This window comes from Halictus rubicundus, chromosome 17 (assembly GCF_050948215.1).
Source record: "Halictus rubicundus isolate RS-2024b chromosome 17, iyHalRubi1_principal, whole genome shotgun sequence".
NCBI lineage: Eukaryota > Metazoa > Arthropoda > Insecta > Hymenoptera > Halictidae > Halictus > Halictus rubicundus.
The window spans coordinates 2,235,597-2,258,405 of NC_135165.1; the positions used below are offsets into that span (position 1 = coordinate 2,235,597).

At 48.2% G+C, this 22,809-nt stretch overlaps 1 protein-coding gene across 14 annotated transcripts in view; it reads right to left on the bottom strand.

The window, feature by feature from the left end:
• Positions 1–22,809, bottom strand: part of LOC143362403 (uncharacterized) — an 85,661-nt gene that overhangs the window by 61,050 nt on the left and 1,802 nt on the right. For 2 of the 14 annotated variants that reach the window (XM_076802519.1, XM_076802515.1), the window contains exons 1-3: positions 9,991–10,538; positions 9,238–9,468; positions 7,915–8,329 (exon numbers count right to left, since the gene is read on the bottom strand). The exons of 10 other annotated variants lie outside the window; for them this stretch is intronic. In XM_076802519.1, coding sequence (XP_076658634.1) covers positions 7,915–7,971 — 57 coding nt within the window. In that variant the 5' untranslated portion in view covers positions 7,972–8,329; positions 9,238–9,468; positions 9,991–10,538. Of the gene's footprint in view, positions 1–7,914; positions 8,330–9,237; positions 9,469–9,990; positions 10,541–22,809 lie in introns of those variants that run through there. 2 more of the 14 variants (XM_076802516.1, XM_076802518.1) reach the window with 2 other exon arrangements.

Genomic DNA, 22,809 nt, shown 5'->3' on the forward strand with positions numbered 1-22,809 from the left:
ATCGCCGGCCACCACCCCTCGTTACAAATCGCTGCAGGAAGTCGAATTCCCGCGACGAATGGGGTCGGGGCTGACCCGGCGTGTCAAATTGTCGATTTTTTGGGAACCTCGCGATCCGTATTTTCTGATCGTAATCGAGAGAAACTCCGTGTTTATTAACCCTTTGCACTCGGCGCTAGTTTCGATCTGAAACTAAATTTTTCTTCCGTCTTACAATATTTTCATTTTATTCATACGAAACTGATCTGATTTCTACGTATAATATTTCAATGTTTAGTAATCTATTAAATTGAAATTTTGTAATATTTTCTGTAATTTCTTTGAAATAATGCCACAACAATTTCTAGCGGTGCTTCAGAGTCAGCAGTCGAGTGCAACGGGTTAATCTCTTCGTTAATAACATTAGCCAGAGAATGTTCCGATACTATATCCGACATTATTTCAGTACCTATAACAGCTGCATGCATTTTATCTTGAAAGAGAAGAAGCTCGGCAGCACGGCCCTGCGCTAACATTTTTGGCGGCCCTAAATGATCTGCAATTGTCGTGCGAAAGGTGTTCGGAGAGCCGATGTTCGCCGTGTCACTAATTCTCCTAATTCGCCGTGTAATCGGCCGGGAGCAGGGTCGGCCAGCTGACGCTCCAATTTTGCCGAGGATCGAGCGAGAGATCATCGGGACGATAACGCACGGAGGGAGGGGTCCTTTCTTCGGGAAACAGTCGTCGCAAGAACAACCGGAAGAGTGGAATCGGAAACGGTCTTTATGCGAACGTCGAAACCTCGTCGTCGTCGTCGTTGTACCGGTTTGCGCGACGATCAACGTCCGGATAAAGAACGCTCTGCTGTTCAGGCGAGCGATTATCCGCTAATGAGACGCGTAATTGCGGAACACGCCGGACGTTAATCTCTCTCGTTTGAAAAGCCCGCGCAAAGAAGTCCGCAAACGACACGCGAATTAGCGTTCGCTCGCGAGGACGCAATTTCGCGGATTTCACGTAGCCCTATTAAACGAGAAAATTAAGGTCCTCCGGACGAATACGTTTCTCCCGGTTTCTGGAATTTTAAGACCTGGAGGCCCCGCGAGATTATCTGAATGTCTGGAGAGGCCTCGGTCAATCACTGGACACGAGTTTAATTAAAATTAAAACTTAAATTCCCAGGCTAGATGGATCTAAAGAAGGAAAATATACGAAGACGCGATTCACTCTCGAAAGAATTTTTAAAACATCCCTTAACCTGTAACTGTATATAAACAATGCCCTCAGAGCATCGATAACGAATAAAATGACTAATCTCGCTCTGGATCGGCCGGATTGTTCAAATCGAAGAGAAACAACGCTGACGAAATAAAGAAGCGAGGACGACCTCGAAATTCTCGCAATTACGAGCAGCAGAGCGCGGAGCATGATTGATGCATCGGCTTCCTGGAAGTATGCAGTATTCATGGGAACCAATTTTCGCCAGGATCGATATTTTACTGGCTGGCGTTGTCCGCGTGTGCGGAGAAGTATCGCGGAGAGCGTTCAGCGCCGAAATGATTAATAAGAAAAGTGGGGGGGGGGGGCAAACGATGCGTCGCGTGTTTCGAGAAGGGGGCCAGAAACGCGCGACACAATGGGAGAAACAGGAGGAAACGCGGCGTGGCTCTGGAACCGGTAAGAACGCGGCAATTCCACGGCTCAGAGATTTACGAGCCGTGGCTTAAGGTAAACCGCAAAACGCGAACACACGATCTTAACCTCTTCCCTTCTCCCTCCACCCCTACCCTTAGCCTCTCCACGCGAATTAATCCGCGAACCGTGAAGGTCGAGACCCGGGTCCCGACGAGTGTCACTTCTGTTCCGCCGGGGAACGATAAAAGAAATTTAGAGGGAACGCCGCTGCACAACCGGGATTTATCAAAGATCGTTCCGTCGGAGGAGTCCTGGGAACGAGCTGCTCCTATTTCCAGGCTTGTCTTATCTAATTGACACGTTAGATCAGTGCTGGCGAAAATTTTAAGACCCCTGGATAAAAAGATTTCATCCTGCTCGACAAATGATCCTGTGTAATATAACTAAAATTGAATATATTATTATTCTAAAGAGAACGATTGAACCCACTAATAGGCTTCTCACAGCTGAAGCATTAATTTACATTGATAAATTGTATTTCGATTCTACTGTTCGTGTAGGAGGAATAATTACGACATTACGTTTACGTCAGCTGACCTTCAACGACCTCGAATGACCTTTAATCACAGGTCACTGAACGCTCCTTAGCCTCCTATAGTTCACATCTACAGTGGGTGGCCATGATTAACAGAAAAGGTAATTGCTTGCACGTCTGACAAGCTTGAAATACTATGTTACAGAAATAGATAAAGGGATTAAGAAGATAGTCTATGTTTTTCTTTTTTAATTGCTGGCCAGTTATTTGGGTGACCTGTTTCAGATGATTTTAGACGTCCGAAAACTTGTCAGCCATGTACGAATGACACGACGTTTAGGGTGGTAATAACAGTTTGGCAACTGCGAAATTGTTTTGCTACAATTTTTATTTTTGGCACGTGCGAAACTCGTCCAGTCGTTTCGGAGATTAGGTCGTTCTTCTGCTGCCTCAATCTTATGAATTCGGAACAAATTTTCAAAATAATACTACAATTTTCTTTTTCTCGTATCTTTTATAATACCAAATTTCCCTTGTTTAAATCAGGAATGCAAGGACAATTTTAGACCGACAATACTGCGACGAGAGGCAGAAAATGCACCGAAAATTGAAAAAATGCAACCGACTTTGATGCACCATAAGGGTGCGGTTGTGTTACACGAAATGCTAGACCGCATTTTGCAAGAATAACCCGCGCACAAAAGCTGCACGAATTAAAATATCTCGTCCCCGGCGAACTTCCACTCACGCGAATATTTAAACAGCCTTTTAAAGTACAAGCAATTTGAAAATTAATGATACTTAAAACATGCATTACAACCACCATTATAGATAACTGATTCAACCCCTGTTAAAACTATTTTAATCAATCCTTTGTAGGGTCTAGATCCCGTTAAACGAAAACAAATTCTCTTTTCGCATGAAGGATCGTTGATTAAAGTTTGATGAAGACTAATCACTTGCTATACACAAACAACGATAACGACGGGGTTGAAAGGGGGTTGTCTCTTATCACTTTCCCGGCATCTATTGACAACGTTCGAAACTACGAAGACGGTGACCGTTCGACGTTACTGACAAACCACCTGCGCCATTAACAAACACGTTAACGAAGCGATTGCATACGCATCTATAGCACAGCGAACGCATCATGCATGAAAAAAATACTTTATACAAATTCCTGCAATATTCACCATCCCCTAAATCGACGATCGAATTCCCAGCCGCGGAACGTAAGAATGCTTGCGATAGCATAACGAGCTCGGACGCGTTCCACTCATTATTAATTGTATTCCGATGCGTTTACGAGTCAAAGTATATTCGCGAAATAATTTCCAGCAGGCCCGGTGGCCGTCGATCAATGTCCAACTTGGCATTGTTCGGTTCCGACAATGTGCACGCGGATGATTGGTTCCTCTGCCATCTCCGAATCGAGGGAGATGACGAATGGCAGAGAGAGAGAGAGAGAGGGGGTGGGGGAAACTGTCCGATAATCCGTAATGGAGAATTACTTATCGAGCGAGGGCATTCGATTTGCGAAACAGGCCCCCCGGAAACGAAACAGCCTCGAGTATCGACTTTCCGGAGGAAGAGTTTCGCCGTCTGACTTCCGGAAGAAACCCGCCGGCGAGAGCAAAGAACTTCCATGCCTTCCCTTTGCCTGGAAAATCGAACCAGCCACAGGCGGGCTGCATACCGAATTCCCAGGTTCGGAGACGCGAGTGCACTTTCTGCAACTCCCAGGGTACCCTTGCGCCACTTAAGACGCCTCGCGATTTATTTACCGGTTCCCCACCGATTCGCGATACGTGGCTCACTCTATTTTCTCAACCGAGTCTAGTAAACCAATCTTCATCCGAGCCGATTGAATCGAATTAGGATATGAATCTTTCAGCCTGACGCTCGGCACTTACCTAAAGTTCTAAAGCTTTTTTCAGACGTTCGCGCTTTTATCGCGGGGAGATTAAGACTTTTTAAACCGCTTTCTGCCATTAGGGATACGACTCGATGCTTTTAACGCGGGAGATACGGCGCGGTAAACGGTCGAGGCACTGTTTTAGGTTACTCCGTAAAAATAACAGAATGTATTCGCTTAGGATTTTATCGATTTTTCTCGTAATATCGGAAATGAAAGAGTTAAATTCACACTTTTATCGCGCAAGGAATTCTGAATGGATTATTCCGACTTTTCTCGGAAAATTCCCAGAAAGCGAGGATATTTGATGAAAACCTTTTGTGCGGAATACACGGGACACCCGGTATCTACGGCGACATTCAGCCAATAACGACTTATCGGCGACGATAAGGGTGCCGCGTTGCGGAAACACGTGTTGTCTCGGCCGGAGGCGGATAAAAGGCGTTCAGTTTTCGAGGAAACGATCGATGAAGCTGTAAACCTCTCTCTCTCTCTCTCTTCTTCTCTCCCCCCATCCCCTCCCTCCTTCCATCGTGCGATAAACGCGCGTTGAACAAAAGTAACGCGCGAAAAGCCTAAACGGAGGTTCTCGAGGGCAATTTTTCCGAGGGATTTCCCGACTGCGGGTTAACCATGAGCGATTCACGATCGTGCGATACCGATCGATGCGTCGATAGCTCCGACGAAGCTTTGTCGAATAGCGTTTGACGGCACGAGGGCCCTTTGTGCACCGATATTTCGACGATTTTGAGTGCAGCGCCGGCTTGCGGAACAATAATCTCTAGTGATGTTTGTCGCGAAAACATTTACACTGGTTCTTAGCCGACACGTTTCCGGAAAAACAAATCCGAAAAAACCTTCATCTTCAAGAAAACAAATGCATCGTCAACTTTGAGCATTTTTTCTGTCGTCACTGTAACAGCTACAGGGGTGGTTTTTACGTGGAACGATTATAATCTTCCGAATGTTGTGTATTTTTTAAAAATTGTTTGGACCTGGAGAAATCATTTTCCAAGAGAGTAAAAATTGTGCAAGGGTCTGAGAAAAAATCTGATATATCACAGAGCGCAAGAATCACTCGAGGTTGCGGTTGCAGTAGAAAAGTTCGTAAAATTGCAAGTGTTTAATTCGAAATTAATGTCCCCAAACACTACTTCCGGTCCCGGAATCGGCGCATCACAGAGTCGTCTACCGGAGACGCAAGAAAAGGTAGAAATTTGTAGCAAAGTGGCATCGTCGGTACCGCTGTCTCGATTAGGATGACAATGGATCGTCAAGCCCGAGCCAAACTTGTCCCCCTCCCCCCTGCCTTATCCAATAAAGCCGCGGATCTCACTCGACTGAATCTTTGTCGCTCGTCGAGGCTGCAGAACTACAAAGATGACATCAGTGCCAGGAAATAAAGTATATAGCGCCGGAAATCTGAATAGCAAACCGCGGGGATCGACGAGGGAAAAGCTCAGACGGCGGCTTAGTCTCTTCGAGGCAGAAAGCTATTGTGTCTCTCGATCCTGCGGCACGCTATCTCGCTCTAACCGTGGATCACGAGGATCGCGGGATTGACAGAAACCGATCGAGCACACCTTATTCCAAACATCGTCGAGAAGTTTGCTACTTGAGCGGCGACGGGACTTGCCACGAGGACTTCCGTCTCGAGGAGACCGGAAACGGCTGTTTCGCCGACTCGGGGATACGCTTTTCGTGTACCGAGTGACACGTTTTAACGCGATCTTCCCAAAAATATACAAAATTTCGAAATATACAAAAACAAAACCATAAAAAGGAACGAAAGAAACATCAAAGTGACGACCTTGAGAACCTGGTGGTATGCCAACTTCAGAGCTTAATATTTCGAGAATGCCTCGTACAAATGGCTTCGGTAGTTTCGAAAAGGTTTCACTGTGGACTACGGAGATTATTTGATAGCAATTTCCAAGCTCGAACGAATCAGGGTATAATTTCTTCTACTCGAGAAAACGATGTGCCGAAGTCCGAAGCAAAATCGGGCGAACAGAGAACACGTGTGCTTCAAGGTTACCATCATTGGGTTATCATCATCGATCCACTAATTTTGAGAGAAGTCTGAAATCATCTTGATCCGCTCTCTCGATGGATTCTAGTGCCTGGACACTCTGTATAAATGCTGACTTGACGGCGGCTTCGAGGGTGATATCGACTGAGTATTGCTCGAGAAATACTATGTACAGCAAGGTATTTATCAGCGCGACGAGCGATCTGTCTTATCGTCGATCGTTTAGAAGATTGCCTCCATCGATCCCTCGGTCCACGAGGGCCGGAGGTCCTCGTTCGACGAGAATGAATGTATAAGAGAGAGAGAGAGAGAGAGAGAGAGAGACAAATTAATCTAGCCGCTCCCCAAATCCTATTGTCAGCGGTGATGAAAACTGAGCGGTGCACGCGGGCCCGCCGAGGACAATGGGACGTTCGTGATCCGACTTGATTCGGAAAAAAACTTCGTCGCTCGTCTCGTTCCCACCAAAAAGTTTTGCCAGCCCCGGAGAAGCCGGCGAACGAAAAACATTTGAAACGGGACAGGCTCGATTAACAAACGTAACACACGCTCCCAGACGTTAGCCGAGCTTCGAGTTCAGAGCTTGTTACTGGCAAACGATGCAGGGAAGAGCGTGTGCTAATGTCATCGGGGATTCGGGCCGCGAAACAATTCCGGATCCTCGCTGTATCGAGAATTTAGAGGGCCGGTGCGGCGACCGGTGTCCTCTTGGAAACAATTATCCAACGTTTCGCCAACTTTGTAATTGTCTAGCTGACCGAGTGGGACCTGCTGTAAACTATCTGCGCGAGCTGGATACGTTTAATTGCGGCGGATACTTTACGAATTTCCGAAGCAGCCGCCGTACGTCGTGGCCGAAGCAGTTTAGGGCGCAAAAGTTTCCTGCGCAACGTGCGCGTCTAATATCGTTAACACAGGAGAGAGTAGCCTAATTTGGACCGACACCTCGGTCGGACCACCGTCTGCTTTGAGAAAGAAAAATTCTCCAAGAGTTAATAAGTTTGAATCTGATTTACCTCTATTTTCTTAATAAGAAAAAGACAACATTACTACTGGTGCCAATGAACTATGATTCACAAATTAGGTCTAAAATAGACCCCTATAAATAACGGGATCATCAGTGCGGCAATGTGTCGTTATTTCCCAAGCTCCCTTTCACTGAACCGTGCCATTTACTCTCTCAGAGACGAACTTTCGGGACAACCGAAATATAGTCGAATAATTATCGGCATTGTGATACGATTATGGTCGAGTCGTCATCCAGACGTCGGAATAACTTTTCCAAAAGGGAACAACTGAAAGGCTGAACAGCGAGCCGAGTGAATGCCGAGCTGTTCCAGACACGCTAATTGCGGCCCCGTAGACGGCAGACGTGACTCCAATAGGAAAACATTTAGACCGCACAAGTGTATCGCCTGCTGGATCGCTATAGCGGACCCAAGGAGCCGGCTCCCGTGGCACGGAGCATGGGTTGCGCAAAATAATGGAAACACTTGTACGTTAAACATTTCACAAATGTACCGAAAAGTTTTCCTTCTCCGAAAGTCCCTCGTACGAAAGATCGTGTGGCGCGTCTGATCAAGACCGACCAATTCTACTTCTCGCGACTTGTTTCCCTTATTTCGCGCGGCACCTGTGATCAGAGAGGTCCCGAAGAGAGCAGGTCCCGGGTAAATAGGAAAGCGGCTGGCCGAGGGGTTAATTGGTCGGATCAAAGGTGACCCCCGACCCGGACCAACAACCCCGAAAATTCCGAGCGGAAAGAGGTCCGGCGACCGGGGAGAAGAGCCTCCCCACAGGTAGCGTTCTCTGTCTCACCTTGTCAATCGGCATTGAAGGGCACGCACGGCAGAGGTTCCAGAATGAACCAATCATGAGGCCGCGGTGTGTGGGGCAGTGGAACAGTAGTGACACACAGCCGCTGCGGTAGCGACGGGGCCGTTTCGACGACGGGCACGGTCGTCAGGCCAGGTTGATTTCCTCCCGAGGACGTAGCTCCTCGGCGTCGTGGACGCGGCTACACTTGCCTCACTTCTTCCCTCTCTTTTTCTCTCTCTCTCTCTCTCTCTCTCTCTTCTCCAACTTCACTAACCGCCTCTTCTTCCTCCTCTCCTCTCTACTCTCCCTCCTTGATCCTGCTCGCTGGTCTCCTTTCGCTTACTCTGTTCTTCGTCTTCTTCTAGCTTCAAGTCGGTGTTCGCGAGCGGCGTTCGAGCGTCCGGCTTTGCTACCTCTGGATACGTGTACGTATGCGTGTATGGGTGCGCACGAGGACGTAGACGGACAGAGAGAGAGAGAGAGAGAAAGACAGAGATATATATAGAGAGAGACAGAGAGCGGGCACACGGGCGCGCGCGCGCGCGATACGCAGCGCCGGTGTCGTACGTGTCACGTACAAGAGAGCGTCGCGATGGTGGTGGTGGTGGTGGTAGCGGCGGTGGCGGTGTCGTAATCGGGAGGAATGGAAAAAAAGAGAGAAAAAGAAGCGACGTGAGTACCGGTGGCCGAGGTGTAGCAACCGATGATGCTTCGGGGATACGGACTTTGGCGGTGTGGTTCGACAATCCTTTCCACTGGAGTCGCGTCCGACAAAAACCAGGCTCTACCTCTGATTTAGTCGCCGGGACGACGACGCCAGTCGAAAGCCACCGTTTCCAGGATATTAGCTCCGGGGGAACGAGAGGCAGGACGGAGGGTAGCCGTTCGCTGTCGCTTCACTGGCTCCTCGAGGGCGCCTACACTTGAAACATGGGTGGTCCCCGGTGACTTTTACCAGCCGGACCCCCCCCCCTCTCTCTCTCTCTGTGAGAGAGGCGAGAGCACGCGTGACGCGACAGTGAACGGCGTTCGACGCAAAGGGTGGAACTACACAGTGGGGTTGGTTCTCTCGGTACGAAGGTCAGAGGACACGAGGATGAGTCACCTCGAGGAACCGGGGGGCCAGCGGAAGCTGGATCCTGGGAGGTCGAAGGAGAAGCCGAAGGTCGAACAAGAGAGGCGCGTAAGGGCGGAAGGGATTTCGATCAGGATTTCGTCATCGGGGCTGGTGCTGGTCCTGGACCGAGTCGAAGGCGAAGAAGGAGAGACGGACGCGAGACACCGGGTAGCAAAAGGAAGGGTGGGCCGTCGCTCGAGGCCTACCACTCCATCCTCTTTCCGTCGCGTTCGTCGTGGATCTTCCGGTCTCTTCGGCTCGCACTCGGCTATCCTCTCCCTCGTGGACGAGAAGAACTCGTGTCCACCACTCTGTTCGTATCTCTCACAGTCTATCTTCGGGCGGTGGGCGTCTCGATCGGATCGAGAGCGGTCGTTGGTCGATCCTGGATCAACACGGGCGACGGAAGTGGCCCGGCAGCGCGGCGCGTTCACCGGCTAAAATTCACGCATCCGGAAACGATATTTCTCTCTCTTCTGACCTCCCCTCTCTATCTCTCTCTCTCTCTCTCTCTTTCTCTCTTGCTCCCTTACTCTCTCACTCTAAGACGTGCGTGTACGTGTGCGTGTCGAGACGATCCAGTGTACGCGCGTGTCGTCCCGAGCGGAACGAAGCTGGCTTCTTCGACGCACGCGACACGGGAACGTAACACGTACCCGGCTTTGCTCTTCTGCTCCGCTAACGCTCTCCTCTCTCTCTCTCTCTCTCTCTCTCTCTCTCTTTCTCTCTTTCTTCGAACAATCGCATTTCTTGGCGAACCGAGTGAGATAGAGAGAGAGAGATAGAGAGAAAGAGAGAGAGGGTCAAGGAGAGAAGAGACAGAGGGCGAGTCAGACGGAGAGAGTCAAAGAGAAAGAGAGAGAGAAAGAAAAATTGGAGATATATATATATGTATGCGCGTGTATGATATATATGTCAACGGTGAATATAGGAAGTAACACTTGGACGCGTATACGAACGGAATGACGAGACGGAGGGCAGAGCGAGAACGGAATCGTGAGAGGCACTGGTCCCACCGTCGCACCGACGACGTTGCGTAGAGCGCCGCGTCGCCGGCAAGACGCCTCGACGGTAGAAGGGGTTGCCAGAGCGCAGGCGCCCGACCGGATCGGGTCGATAGTCCGCAACGTTACTCCCTGTTCTCCTCTCTCTTTTCGCACCGAGGGACCGGCTCTCCCCCTGTCTCTCTCTCCCTTTTTCTCTCTCTCTCTCTCTCTCTCTCTCCTTTACTCTCGCGCTCTACGTCCGTCTCTCCTCCTCGCCGTGCAGAGCCGTCTTTCCCTCTGAATTCCATCTTTCCGTCTCCGTCTCTCGCCCCAACCCCCGTATCGAACTTCGACACTCCGCCTCTTTTTCACGATCGCGAAGATCCTCTCTCTTCCGAGCCGTCCCCACCGAACCTCTGCCTTCCTTTTCGTTGTCCACGTACAGACCCTCTGCTGAGAATTTATCGAGAAATGTACACCCTTCTGTGTCTCTCACCCCTTTCCCTACCCCCTTGGCCAACCTACGCTAACCACCCTCTGTCTTTCATCGTACGCGACCACGCTCTACCTTCTCCATCTTTTTCCCACCGTTTTTCCGATCGTCGTCCACCGTCCCTCTCTCTTCAGCTTCGATTCCCCACCCCTTGTCTCCGTGTGTAGTAGCCTGTCTCTCTCTCTCTTTCTCTCTCTCCCGCTTGATGTACTTACGGGTTTCTCTGTCTCCCTTCGGCCTCCCCTTCGGATAAACCTATTCACTGTCTTTCTTTCTTTCTCTTTCACTCGCTCTCCCACCCCCGTTGGTCGCGCACCCGGCCAACGTTCATTTTCTATAACGTTTCCCACAGGTACATGCATTTTCGAATTGCATCGGCACGCGTCGAATTTCGGGATCCCCTACGGCCGCCACCTCGGACGCCTCTTATACCCTGTCCGTTACTTCCCTCTTTGTATCTTTCGGTTCTACAGGCCCTTTGCCCTTTGTTGGCTCCATCCACGACCAATCCTACGGTTTCCCTAGGCTTCTACGACCAGAATCTCCTGAATACACCACGAGACGCGGTTTCGTGTCTAGAACGTCTGATGGGAAATCGCGCGGGGTCCTCGCCGGCTAAGTCTGTTTGCCGATGCATTTCCCTGGTCGAGGAGGACGAGGACGAGGACGGGACACGATTTCCTCTCCTCGCCCTAACCCTTGCTCGAAGGCACAGGACGGACCCGACAACGCGATTTTTCTCGTTTTTCCAGGACGACGTCTTCCGCCCGTTTTTCTTTCTCTTTCCCAGGACGCCCCCCCCCCCCGCACACACCCCGCGGGTCGAGTCTTCTTCCTTCTTCTTCCTCCCCTACAACCCCCTTTATTTCTCCAGCCCGGCATCCTCGTCCCCCTCCGTGGCAGCGTTACGCGGCACTCGATCGTTCATCCTTCTCTGGTGCTCGGCCCGTTAGTCGTTCCGTTCGCGTAGCAGGCGCCACGATGTCGAGCCAGCGTCGCGACGCTGCTAACCTTTCTGCGGGGATCGCCACGATATAGGCGCGTTTTGCGGCGTTTCGAAACGACTTCGGAAAATTCTCACTGCGGCACCGTGCGTCCGGCCCCCCTCCGATCGAACGCCACCATTTTTCGCCTGGTCTCGCCAACCGGTTTCTCAAGCCGATCTCTCGCTGCAGACCGGTACCGTGTGCGCGAGACACTTCCGCCGAGCTAACTCTGAATCGAGCCGTTTCGACCCGAAGTGGTGCAAGTCAATGTTTGTCTGGTTCAACGCCGTGTCTCGAGGGTGTAATCATCATTAGAAAATCAGTAGTTTCGGTATGGCTAGCGTAAACCTCGCGTTCTGCGGAGTTTCGAACCGGCTTCGGGACATTTCACTGCGGCACCGTGCTATTCTTCGGTAACTTCAGACATTCTTCAACAACCTCTGGAAAACTAATTACTGCGCCGAATTTTCCTCTTAATCATATTTTTATAGGTTGTTCATAGTATACCGATAACATTGAATTCCTGACGTTTCTTCCAATTTCCCACTCATTTTCGCCACGAGTGCGTAAAATCCGCCGTCTAGTTGTAACAGATTTCGTCGAGCATGTCAGAAATTATGCGAATAGGCTTCAAGGGAAACTTGAAGGGATTAAAGGGAAACCGGAGGAATTCGAGTAGAATCCGAGGCCAAAAATCCCTATCATCCCCCTGTCTTCGCCGGTAAATAGCGTTTATTCTCTCCGAAAGCTTCCTCAAGCTTGTTCTCCGTTCACCAGCGGTCACACTCGATTTCTGGGAAAGAAATTATGGCAAAAGCGAGCGAGTAGAGAGGAAGACGGGCCCGCCTAGGCACACGCGTTCCAACGCTTCGGTCGTTTTCAGATGGGATCAGTTCAGGGAATACTCGGCCATTAGCTGGCTGAATAGGAAACAGACAATCGAAACAGAACGAACCAGATAGGAATCTTGAAGCCATTACGCCGATGATTCAGTGGGGAGTGCGGCCGAGTGTAGATTTCAAGGATTCCGTTCGGTAGACGCGGCACAGAAACGTCGACGGCCCGCCATGTTCTCGTTAGGTCGCCAACCGGTAACAATGAGGGAGAAACGGGCAACGGGTACGCGACCGGTCGAGTGTCTGCCGATTTTTCGTAACGCAGCCGTTCGGTTCGCGGCACGATGATTTTTCAAATAGACGAATATTCGGCCGATGCACGAATTGAAAAGCGCCGCGGCACGCTCGAGAGATTCATCGCGGACCGTTTCGATATTACGCGAGGAAAAGGAAACTCGTGTTTGGCCGAACCGGCGCGGTGTCGCGTGATGTTTGCACAAAATGGCCGCAACATGAAATTGCCGTCGCCCTCGGTGCCTCCGAAATTGCCCGGTTTGCGATTAACCTCGCAAAATCAGAAACATTTTTACCTCTCCAGTGTGCCAGGAAGAAAATGAAAACGAATTGCTTAAAAATAAAAGAAACCTGCTACACTTCCACTGTACCGCTTTCGCGTCCTCGTATATTTACAAAATTTAGTGTATCAACAAAGCTGACTCCTGGAACAACTATGCACTCGCTTTCGTAAGAGCTCTTATTATTCGCGAAGAGTATCGTTTGATAAAAACGCCGTACCTTCCGACAAGTAGAATTATTCAGTAGTTAACGGATACAGTAGAGTTTTATCAAAGATCAGCCTCGAAAGCGTGCATTATTTTTTTCTCGTTTTTTAGTTTAAACGCACTCCCTCGAGCGCATAATGAATTGCGTGCCAGGTCGTGCGCGGCGTAATTAAAAAGGCGGCGCGAAGTAAACGGTCAATTTGTATGTTTACGAAAATAGTAACTCCCGTGCACTTTAGATTCGAGAATTAAAACGGCGTCCATTACCGTTCATTTCAATTCCAGCAAATCCTCTATCGCTTTATCCTTCGCCCTGCGGCCGACCGAGGCACGTTGCAGGCGGCCATTCATTTCCCACAAAGCTAATATTACCTGTGCTACACCGGGGCAAAACATATTGACCCTACCCGATAGTTTTTACACCCCCCCGTAAAGACTGGACTTCGCGGAACTGAAAGGAATTGTAATCTACGTTTTTTTCATTGAATCGCACGGCGTATATCATACTGTCCATTGTTCCCGAAAGAGCCGGAGACCGCTCCCTCCCGGCGGCACGGAGGACCGATTAACAAAGGACTTGAAAAAAGGTGGAATAAAATTATATTAGGCTGTTCCGAAAGTTTCGTTCGCAACGCGCGCGCGCGCGTTTTTAATATTGGTAGATAACGAGCTTAGGTTCGCTAAGGTTTTATTATTTTCGAAGCTTCCTAAGCTTTTCCCAAAAAGCTGTTCGACTGTGAAACCGACTCAACCATTGCTGTTGCACCTCTTTTGAAATGTTGCTGGCATTTGCAGTGCATGCAGACGCGAGTTTGCACCGACGAGCACAGAATCTGATATTAAACAGAACTTTCTTCCGCGAAGGGCGTCGTTACCTGACAAATGAAGTAAGAAGTTCGCCGAAGTTTGTCCTTATTTTGCGAACTTGTAATCCTCGCACTGTGCTCGGGATGTTTAAATTTCTTCTCTTTGTGTGACACGAGCTTTCGAATAAACTTTCTATTAGGCTTCTTACGTACCGGCGTGCGAGACTGAAAACAATTGTCCAATTATCGTGCCGTTCCGAATACAATTACACAGAAACGATATGACCGAAGCAATTAGGTGAATACAATGGAAGAGTTCAGTCTGCTGTGGTCCTCGGCCGAGATATACGTCTAAAATATAGTTGACCAAAGAGGAACAGGTGTATTAGCAACAAGTATCCTACATTGTTAACAAGATGGGGACTCGAGCAAGTCGAACAATCTTGTACGATCGAAATAGAAAGGAAATTTGAAGGGCGCAAGGTCAACTTCTCCGGTCTACTCGCAAGAAATTCCGCACCGAGTGACTTTACTCGCGCACGGTCTAATTAATTTAAATTTTTCCCTATCCTTTCTATCGTTCCGGTAAAAGTAGGTTTGCCGTGATCACCGATAGTTCCAGCGCTAACCGAATATCGATTCACCGACATCTGTTCACCTCGAATTACCCGGGCATCGAGCGTTGCCTAACTAACTATCTGTAAGTGGGCAGGGCCTTTAATATCCGGGTAACCGGCCCCGAAGATTCACACCTTGTCTCACCCCCTGGCAATCGAGAGAGAGAAAGAGAGAGAGAGAGAGAGAGAGAGAGCCGTCTTGAAAAGTATGTCGCCCGACGATCATGGCAACGGCACCGGGTGCGACGTCGAAACGGCAAAGCGGGCAAACATTGTTAACCAATTTGCGAAGTTCGTCACCGTTAGATGGACGTATCTCGCGTTGATTGTGCAAACATCCACTGTTTACTCTATATCAACTATCTACAGTCGCCGATATTCAAATACTCTGATTCGGCGAGCGGAGCAACGGGATTCCGCACCCCGTCAACCTGGACGTAGGAAAAATTATGGCAACGCCTCTACCGATTCCTCTAGTTCCAATAGCGCAGGCTGTTATTTGGCCGCGACCGACCTCCATCTTCCTTTTTCAAATCCTGATCGATCCCAGACGCTTCGGCTGTGACGCGCGTGTTATTTTGTGTACCGTCTTGTGTACCGGGTCGTCGAAGAGTTTCTGATACAGTGTTAGACCGTCAGTGTTAGAGTGTCAACTAGATATTGAAATATTTGTAGATAAACTGCCGTTATTTTGTGAATAGACGATGACCGATGATCTTCGACATAGCGACCAAGATTTCTCGAACAAAGAGTACCGGAACCGAAGAAGGAGAAATTCAGGACGGAAGGAAATAAAATGGAACGGAACCCCCACTAATAGAAACAGATGACACCGGAAACGGAACAAAACAAAACGGCCCGACCAAACGGAGCGAAACGCGTGGAACGGACCAACTGGAACGGGTGAAACGGATGGACCGAAACGCGCAAAACGGAACGGGATTCCCTTCGATCACCGATCCCTAAATAAATCAAAATGGGACAGTGTTGCGCAGACAGCGAGAAACAAGGGCAGCGTAACTGAATCAACGAGATCCAATCGAAACGCTGATGTGGCTCGCGAGGGTACTTCGAACTCCGGCAAACTCTGCGAAAGTAAAGGTACGACTTCAAAACGGGTGCAAAACAAGAAGAAAATACTGTTCTCTTTTTCTCTGAGCCTCGAAAAATTTGGAATCCTCGTCATCTCATGGCCAACAGAACGCCACAGGATCAGCAGATTAGAAAAACCGTTTCCCATTCGTCAGCGTCACTGCGTGTCCAACAGCCAATCGGACGAACGGTTTTCCGCACCGCCAACTTTCCGGCTCCGCACAGTAGAATGTGGACTGCGTTTCGCCGTCTTGCACCAATGCGGACCGGGCTTAACACCCCCCCGTTTCCAGGACACGTGCACCTAGACGGTCGAAAGTTTCGGCGGCGCGTCGTATCCGCGCCAATTCGGCGATTCGCGGATCGGCAAGCAAATTGTTTGTCGGCAGGAGAAAGATCCTGGTTACGTAATAGCCGCGGTAATATATCGCGTATAGTATACCGGTTATTTTTATTGGCGGGCAGGACACGCCTGCCAACCATGCTCTCGTCCGCCGCGCCGGTTCCCATCGACCCGAAACTCTCCGGGTTTTCCGGGCTCGGGGTTCGCCTAAGGCACGTAGATGTTCCACGGCGTGCGTTAAATAACATATCCGTGACCCAAATAATCCCGCATCCTCTGTCTTCCGTTCGCCACGAGCGAAACCCTCGGCCTACGAGAGGAGAGGACGAGAGCGCAATAAATTCGCGGACGCCGGACAGAAAAAAAAAACTGGCACGCCGAGAAAGAAAGAGTGAAAGTTGGAAAAAGAGAGAGAAAGATTCGCGTACCCGTTTCTCCGGAGCGAGGCGAGTACACACGCGTGCGAACCCACCGGAAACCCGATGGAAATTCCGGATTGATCGATCATTCACCGACAAGATATCTCCTTGCTTTCTCTGGATTAGGCGGCCCCCGCAGACTCAACATGGCGCCGGATGCGATTACTTTCGTGCCGATAGTCGACCAGTGTTTCTTCGTTAACCCTCCGGTGCACTATCAAAAGATTGATACGGGTTCGTCGAGCTTTCTTCACGGACGAACTCTCTCATTAGACAGGATGGAAATCATTGGGTGGATCGATTGCACTGGAGAGTTAAGTGTCGCGATTTCTGCGGATAGATTTTCGCGGCATATCCGCGACTTCTCTGTGTTCCGTTCCGCGGAATTTTTTGAGCCGTTCTGCTCGCTTACGCAATCGGTTCGAATTGGAGCGCCGATAAGCGATTATCTCTCGCGGACCTTGCGAACGCTGCCGCGAAGAAATACGGAGACGCGTGTGCGGCGAACATGCGAAATTAATACTTACCCCGCCGGCATAAATATTCAGGGGCCCGCGCGGACGTGGCGTGCAAGCTAAAGGATAAAGCGCTGAATTTTATGTACCGTCCAACGAACTATTTGCGACTAGTAGGGTACAGAGAACGTTCTATCAAGTATGCAGGCACGAATTGCTGCGATCTCGACATGCTTCTAACAAACACCGTGTGTAGAGTGGCCCGACATCCGAACGAAGCCAGCCAGGTTCCCATGGAATATGCGCACGCAGGATCGCTGCTTACCTTGCTCTAATTCTCTTTTCAAAATCGAAGACATCGCGGCCGAAAATTGCCAAACAAGCACTGATAAAAAACCACGCTCCGTCAATTCATTATTCAATTTCCTATGTTACTTTTCGCAGTGGAATAAGTCCAAAATGTGGGACATAAACAGCAGGCCACTGCAGTTGGAACAAGACCTCAGCCGATTTGGAGTACACATATTTTGAAAAAAGCGTCCTAAAATTTCTCGAGCGATATCGGCAACTGTCTCCTGAAAGCTGGAGTAACAAGGGAATGTTATGAAGCTTCCACGCAATCAACGTGGTCTCCAGTAATTCCAACATTAGAGGACGAGAGCCCTTGCTCGGGATAATTAGAGGATCGTCCGATGAGTTATGGGTGCATTACCGGGCGCATTCTACGATGCAATACCGTTGCAACGGATCCGTAGCCCTGCGTAACGTTCGATGTTAGCATCGACGCTGCTTTCTTTTAAAATCGTTGAAAAGACCCCGAAAAAATACGGCCATTCCTCGAAGCAGTAATAATTTTTCCCAGCTTGCAATTTTCCTCCTCGCCGGTGGACGATCATAATTCTAATTCTTGTAATCTGCTCCACATCTTCGCGCCGAGAGTCAACTAACTGCAGGTAGTAATTTCCGGCTGGGTAGCTGGCGGTTGCACGCGAAGAACTATCATTATTTAACATCCTGGATAGATGAGACTTAGGCGAAATGCGTTTCGAGATCGCTGGGAGAGACTGAATAGAGATTGCATCGTTCGAGTTGTTTGCTCTAGGCTTCGATCTTGAGCTGAATCAATTTTCGACTGGCTCGATTGTGTTGTTCCACCGAAGGTTACCCTAACACTCGACTCGTTATTTACCATTTAGTATTTCTCGTCGCTCTTTCTCGGAAAAGTTTATAGAGGTTCGTGGTAATTACGAAGAAAGCTCGGCGAATCTGTTCCTTTGTGTCGTCTAATACAAAGCGACGCACGATAATTGCCACGGGGCTCGAAAAACGGAATCGCTAACGAACGAATTTCGCAACGGCGGCGTTCCGGTTTTTCTAATTGTAACCTCTCGTTTTTCAACGGGGCTTCCAGGAACGACCGGCGATGAAAATTTCAGGTCGAAAGGTAGAGGGGCCGAGGGAAGAAAAAGAAAGAAAAAACAAAATCGCGGCGATGGTGCGCGCGTTCGCGGAGCCTCGCATTGTTGTTTACATCGTTGTGCGACCGAGCCGGCCCGTCGTCGTCCTGATTTTCGCCCGGTTAATTGGAAGATCGACGGATCCGGCGCGACAACGCGGTACGATATCAGCCGGCGACGGAAAAATAATGGGATTAGAGGACATTACGGTATCTGACAATGAGCAGACGTCGCTCGGGCTTGATTTAAATCCCTCGCCGCGCCGGGGAATTCACCCACGCCTCGTTAAAAATGAACCGAGCCCCAGAGGCGGCGCAAAGTGGGTTAACTAAAATCTTTTAGCCGCCTATCCGGCAGGACTTATCGCCGATCGTCGCGTCGTGAATTAGTCGAATCGAACGGACAATGCCTGTTCGCGAACTTCCGGGGACAACTTGTCTCTCGCGACGACGCAACGGTGCTGTTCCGAACGGAACAATGCCGATCGCGAAATAGACCGAATTTCCTCTCGGTCCCGTTTTTATTTTTTTTTCTCTCTTCTCCCGTGCAGCTTGTTTAACCGAACCACGCGAAAAACTTTTTTCCCCGCAAACCGTTCCCCGGCCCTGGTCCACTTCCTGTTTCGCGTTCGCTTCTTTCAATGAAGCGTTCGAGCGGATCGCGATGAATTTGAACAATTTGAAATGTTTTGTCAGGTACGAACGCATGAAGGACAGTAATCTAATAATGGCAGACGCCCTTAATCGGGCGTTCGCCCGGGAAACCATTGTGCTCTCGGTTTACGACCCGGCAATAATATGAACAATTGGGAAATATGTTGTGTAGGGAGCACGGTAAAAAACAATTTGTTTGCGTGGCCCTTCGTACTTGATTACGTGACATTTGTAAATACGTCTGGTACACGCCCGCTCGAGTGCCATTCCGCTAATGCCTCTGTCCATTACCGGCCGTTTCTGCTTCCGTCAACGTTCCCGCACAGTGACTGCGATATTTCGGTAGAATTTGCGGTAAATTAATACTTCAGAAATCCAATCGATTGAAGATAGATAGAATAAATTGAACAACTATTCTTTGAAGACCGCAGGACCCTAAACACAGCATGTTTTTGGTAAGCAAATTTTCATGCGAATTTAACTTTGGAACGCGTTATGAAATTTGTTTATTATCCTACGTTATTTAACAATATATATATGAAAGTTATTGTATTATCCTACGTTTAACAACCGGTCAGCTTTAATTTCAAAAGTACACGCGAACACGTTCGCAACAGCGTGTATCGTATTGTTTCAAAGTGTTCCACGGTTCGCGGTTGTAATATTGTCGTTTACGAGTTGTACACCGTGAGGTCAGAGTTCGCGGGGATTATTCCGCGTTTGTTTGTTCCCCGTAATTCGCAATTATTTCCCTTTGATATTTTTAATTCGCCGAGCGTTATCACGAGGAAACTGCAAATCAACGAGCTGTATATGTTTGAGAGTAAACCTGATCCTTTAAGCAACTAATTTAAAAAGTAGTTAATGAAAGGGTACGGCCACCCCCACTGAGTGGTTGAAAACAATACGTCCTAATACTCACGAACGGGGGCTGCAGAATGAAATTGAGAACGGTACGAGTTTTAATTGCCGCTCTAACTTCTTTAACGTTCCTTTCGTCGCGGAAACTGTGTTAAATTCGAGTCGGTCGGACACGTGACGCGTTTAATTTCGCGGGTAACGGGCTGGGCCAATCGGGGAAACGAAAGAAACGGCACGTCGACACGCGAACTTCGACGCAGCTCTATCGCCGCGTTAAAACGCATCTACTCACGCACGCACGCACGCACGTACTCTAGGCTGTGCACGCACACGCGCGCGCACCCTGCGCACACCGACGATAAGTTACGCTCGACTTCCGCTTCCGTTCGCTCCAACGGCACCTGCTCGAATTGCATGAATTACGTCTCCATCCAATACTCGTCGTGTCGACCGTACAAAAAAAAAAGAGCAGTCCACATTTATTTCAACGATTTCCACGTTCCTCCATCTCCCCGTTTTTCACCCCCCTCCTTTCAATTAAACGAAACAGCGAACAATCAACCGACTACAATTTTTTTTAACAACTCTTCTACCGCCATCTTGTTGTCCACTTCCGAATATCTTCGAAAAGAAGAACAAAATAGAAACTTCATATTTTATATAGTATTACTATAGGAAGATCTATTAATAAAATCCTTAATTACCGCATGACGTCAAGCGTTTTCCATGTAATTATTTCGAAACTAATTACTAGGTTATGTCACCGGGAGTATTTCTTGAAAATGTTATTCAAATTAGAACCGTTAAATACCCGCCAGGTAGATAACACGTTGAGTGATTGGAATTGCTAATTGTAGAAAAACGATTCGGTTGAGTTATAGACAATTTCCGTTTCTGAGAAAAAATGGCAGTGATGCATCGTCGTAATGACTCGTCGGAGCTAGTAGACGACAAACGGTTCCAAGTAATAGTGAATATCACAAGGTTTCGTTTTTATTGAAAATGGACGGTAATATTGTAGACGTGTTGTCATTTTTATTTAGAAATCGTCGCAGACCGTAATTGACACGGGTCCGAGGTGAAATTAGAAAAATACGTGGGTACGTCCCCGGACTCTTTTCGCACAGGTAAGCCAATACGGCTTTGCCAACTTCTGCGCCTATACGAGGCATAATAGCAAGTGGCTCAAGTGGACTGCAGAAGTGGAATTGGTGTCGTCTTTTGTTCTCGCCGAATCAGCACCAACCTCTTTTTCTTGGCATTCTTAGAAATCAATACGTGCATCCTAAGTCGCTAATACATCGCCAGGGCCTGGGCATCGTCAGGCTCCTTCGTTGTACACGATTTTATTCTCTGCTCGTTTGCGACGCAATCAGATTTCGTAAACGAATTTCGCCCCTGCTCAGAATCGCCTCGAGCTTATGCCATTTCCTGGAAAATATGCCATTCCGCGTGAAAATTGCGAAAGTCGAAAAAACCGAGTAAAATTTCATCATTCTTCCTCCCCCATGTCTCTGCGGGTAGGTTATGTCCAAAATAATGGTGCAATCGAAACGGAAAAATGATGATGAGGTTCATTTTTCAGAAAACTGAATATCATTGTTTGGAAAAATTTGATCGAATAACCTTATTTCCCGTTGCGCCGTCAACGTTTATCATTTCGCGGTAAATATATCATCCCGCGCGAAAATTGCAACAGCAACAAATATCATATGAAAATGAATCGCTTTTGTGCCCCATGCGTGCGATGCAAAATGATGATACGATTGAAACGGAAACGAGTAATTGTTCAAAAGAAGAACGGAACAAAGAGTATACTCACGTTAGGACTCGTTTTACAGAAAATCGGATATCTCTGTTTCAAAAATGTCACTCCTGTCGAACTCGAATTCTATTGCACCGCAATTCGATCAACGCCGCGAAAAATGGGGTGACAAAATCGAGAACTAAAACAACGAAAATCTGCAAAACGATCGCAGAGGGAGCTTCTCGGCTGGAAACTCGACTATCAAGTTTACCCTCATAACTTCATGCCTTTACTTCAATTTTCATGCGGAACACTGTTTCCAACTTCGAACTAGAAACTTAAATACGCCGCGGATGTTTGTGCAAACTCATTCCTGTCGACTAATCAATGGACACAGGAATAACAATCTACTTTCGTTCGTGGACCATTAAACAGAAGCTGTAATTAACGTTGCTCGCATTATATTTACTCAACGTTATATTCAACTCTAAATACATTTCTGAGCAGTATAATCATTCGACGGTGCAGCTGACTGCAACGCGAAATGGTTATGCGCTTGTCCATTAGTGCACGTCTGTGTACAGTACGTGGAAAAAGTATTCGCACACCGCTTTCCAACTCTTAAGGGGGCCGGCAGGGGCATTTGGCCTTGACTGTCACGCTATGTTACGCTGTGCCTTTTTTTCTAGACATTTTACGTCTTAAATAAGTAAGTAATCAATTAAAAATGCATACCACCGTGTTGGTACATGTCTTTGCTACGTCTGTATAGAGTCTTTTTTCGATACGAACACTAAATCTCTCGAAACTCAGCGGCAGCCATCTTGTGACGTCATACTTGCTTCGGAATTCGAATTTTCTGCCGAATATTACAAATTACTCCACGATGAGGTAGAAATTCGCAATTTGGGCCCATACAGACGTAGATTGGACTTTTAGGAAACACAATTGACCACTTCTAAACTGCTCATTGCAATATTGAAGCGGCAGTTTGTCTAGATTTTGACCCTTGCATACGTATATGGATTTCAAACCATGCCGGCCCTCTTAATAGTGTTTTCACCGCGTGAAACATTTTTCTCGAACCAGTAAACAAGAATTTGCTTTCTGTCGGAGTGTAAGTTGATAGAAATAATGCTTAAGTTAAACGTTACACTAACAGTACTATTATCAATTTAAAAAAAACTGAAAAGGGTAGCGTACAGAATACTTTTGTCTGGCACTGTACGTGTGCCATGTCCCCCG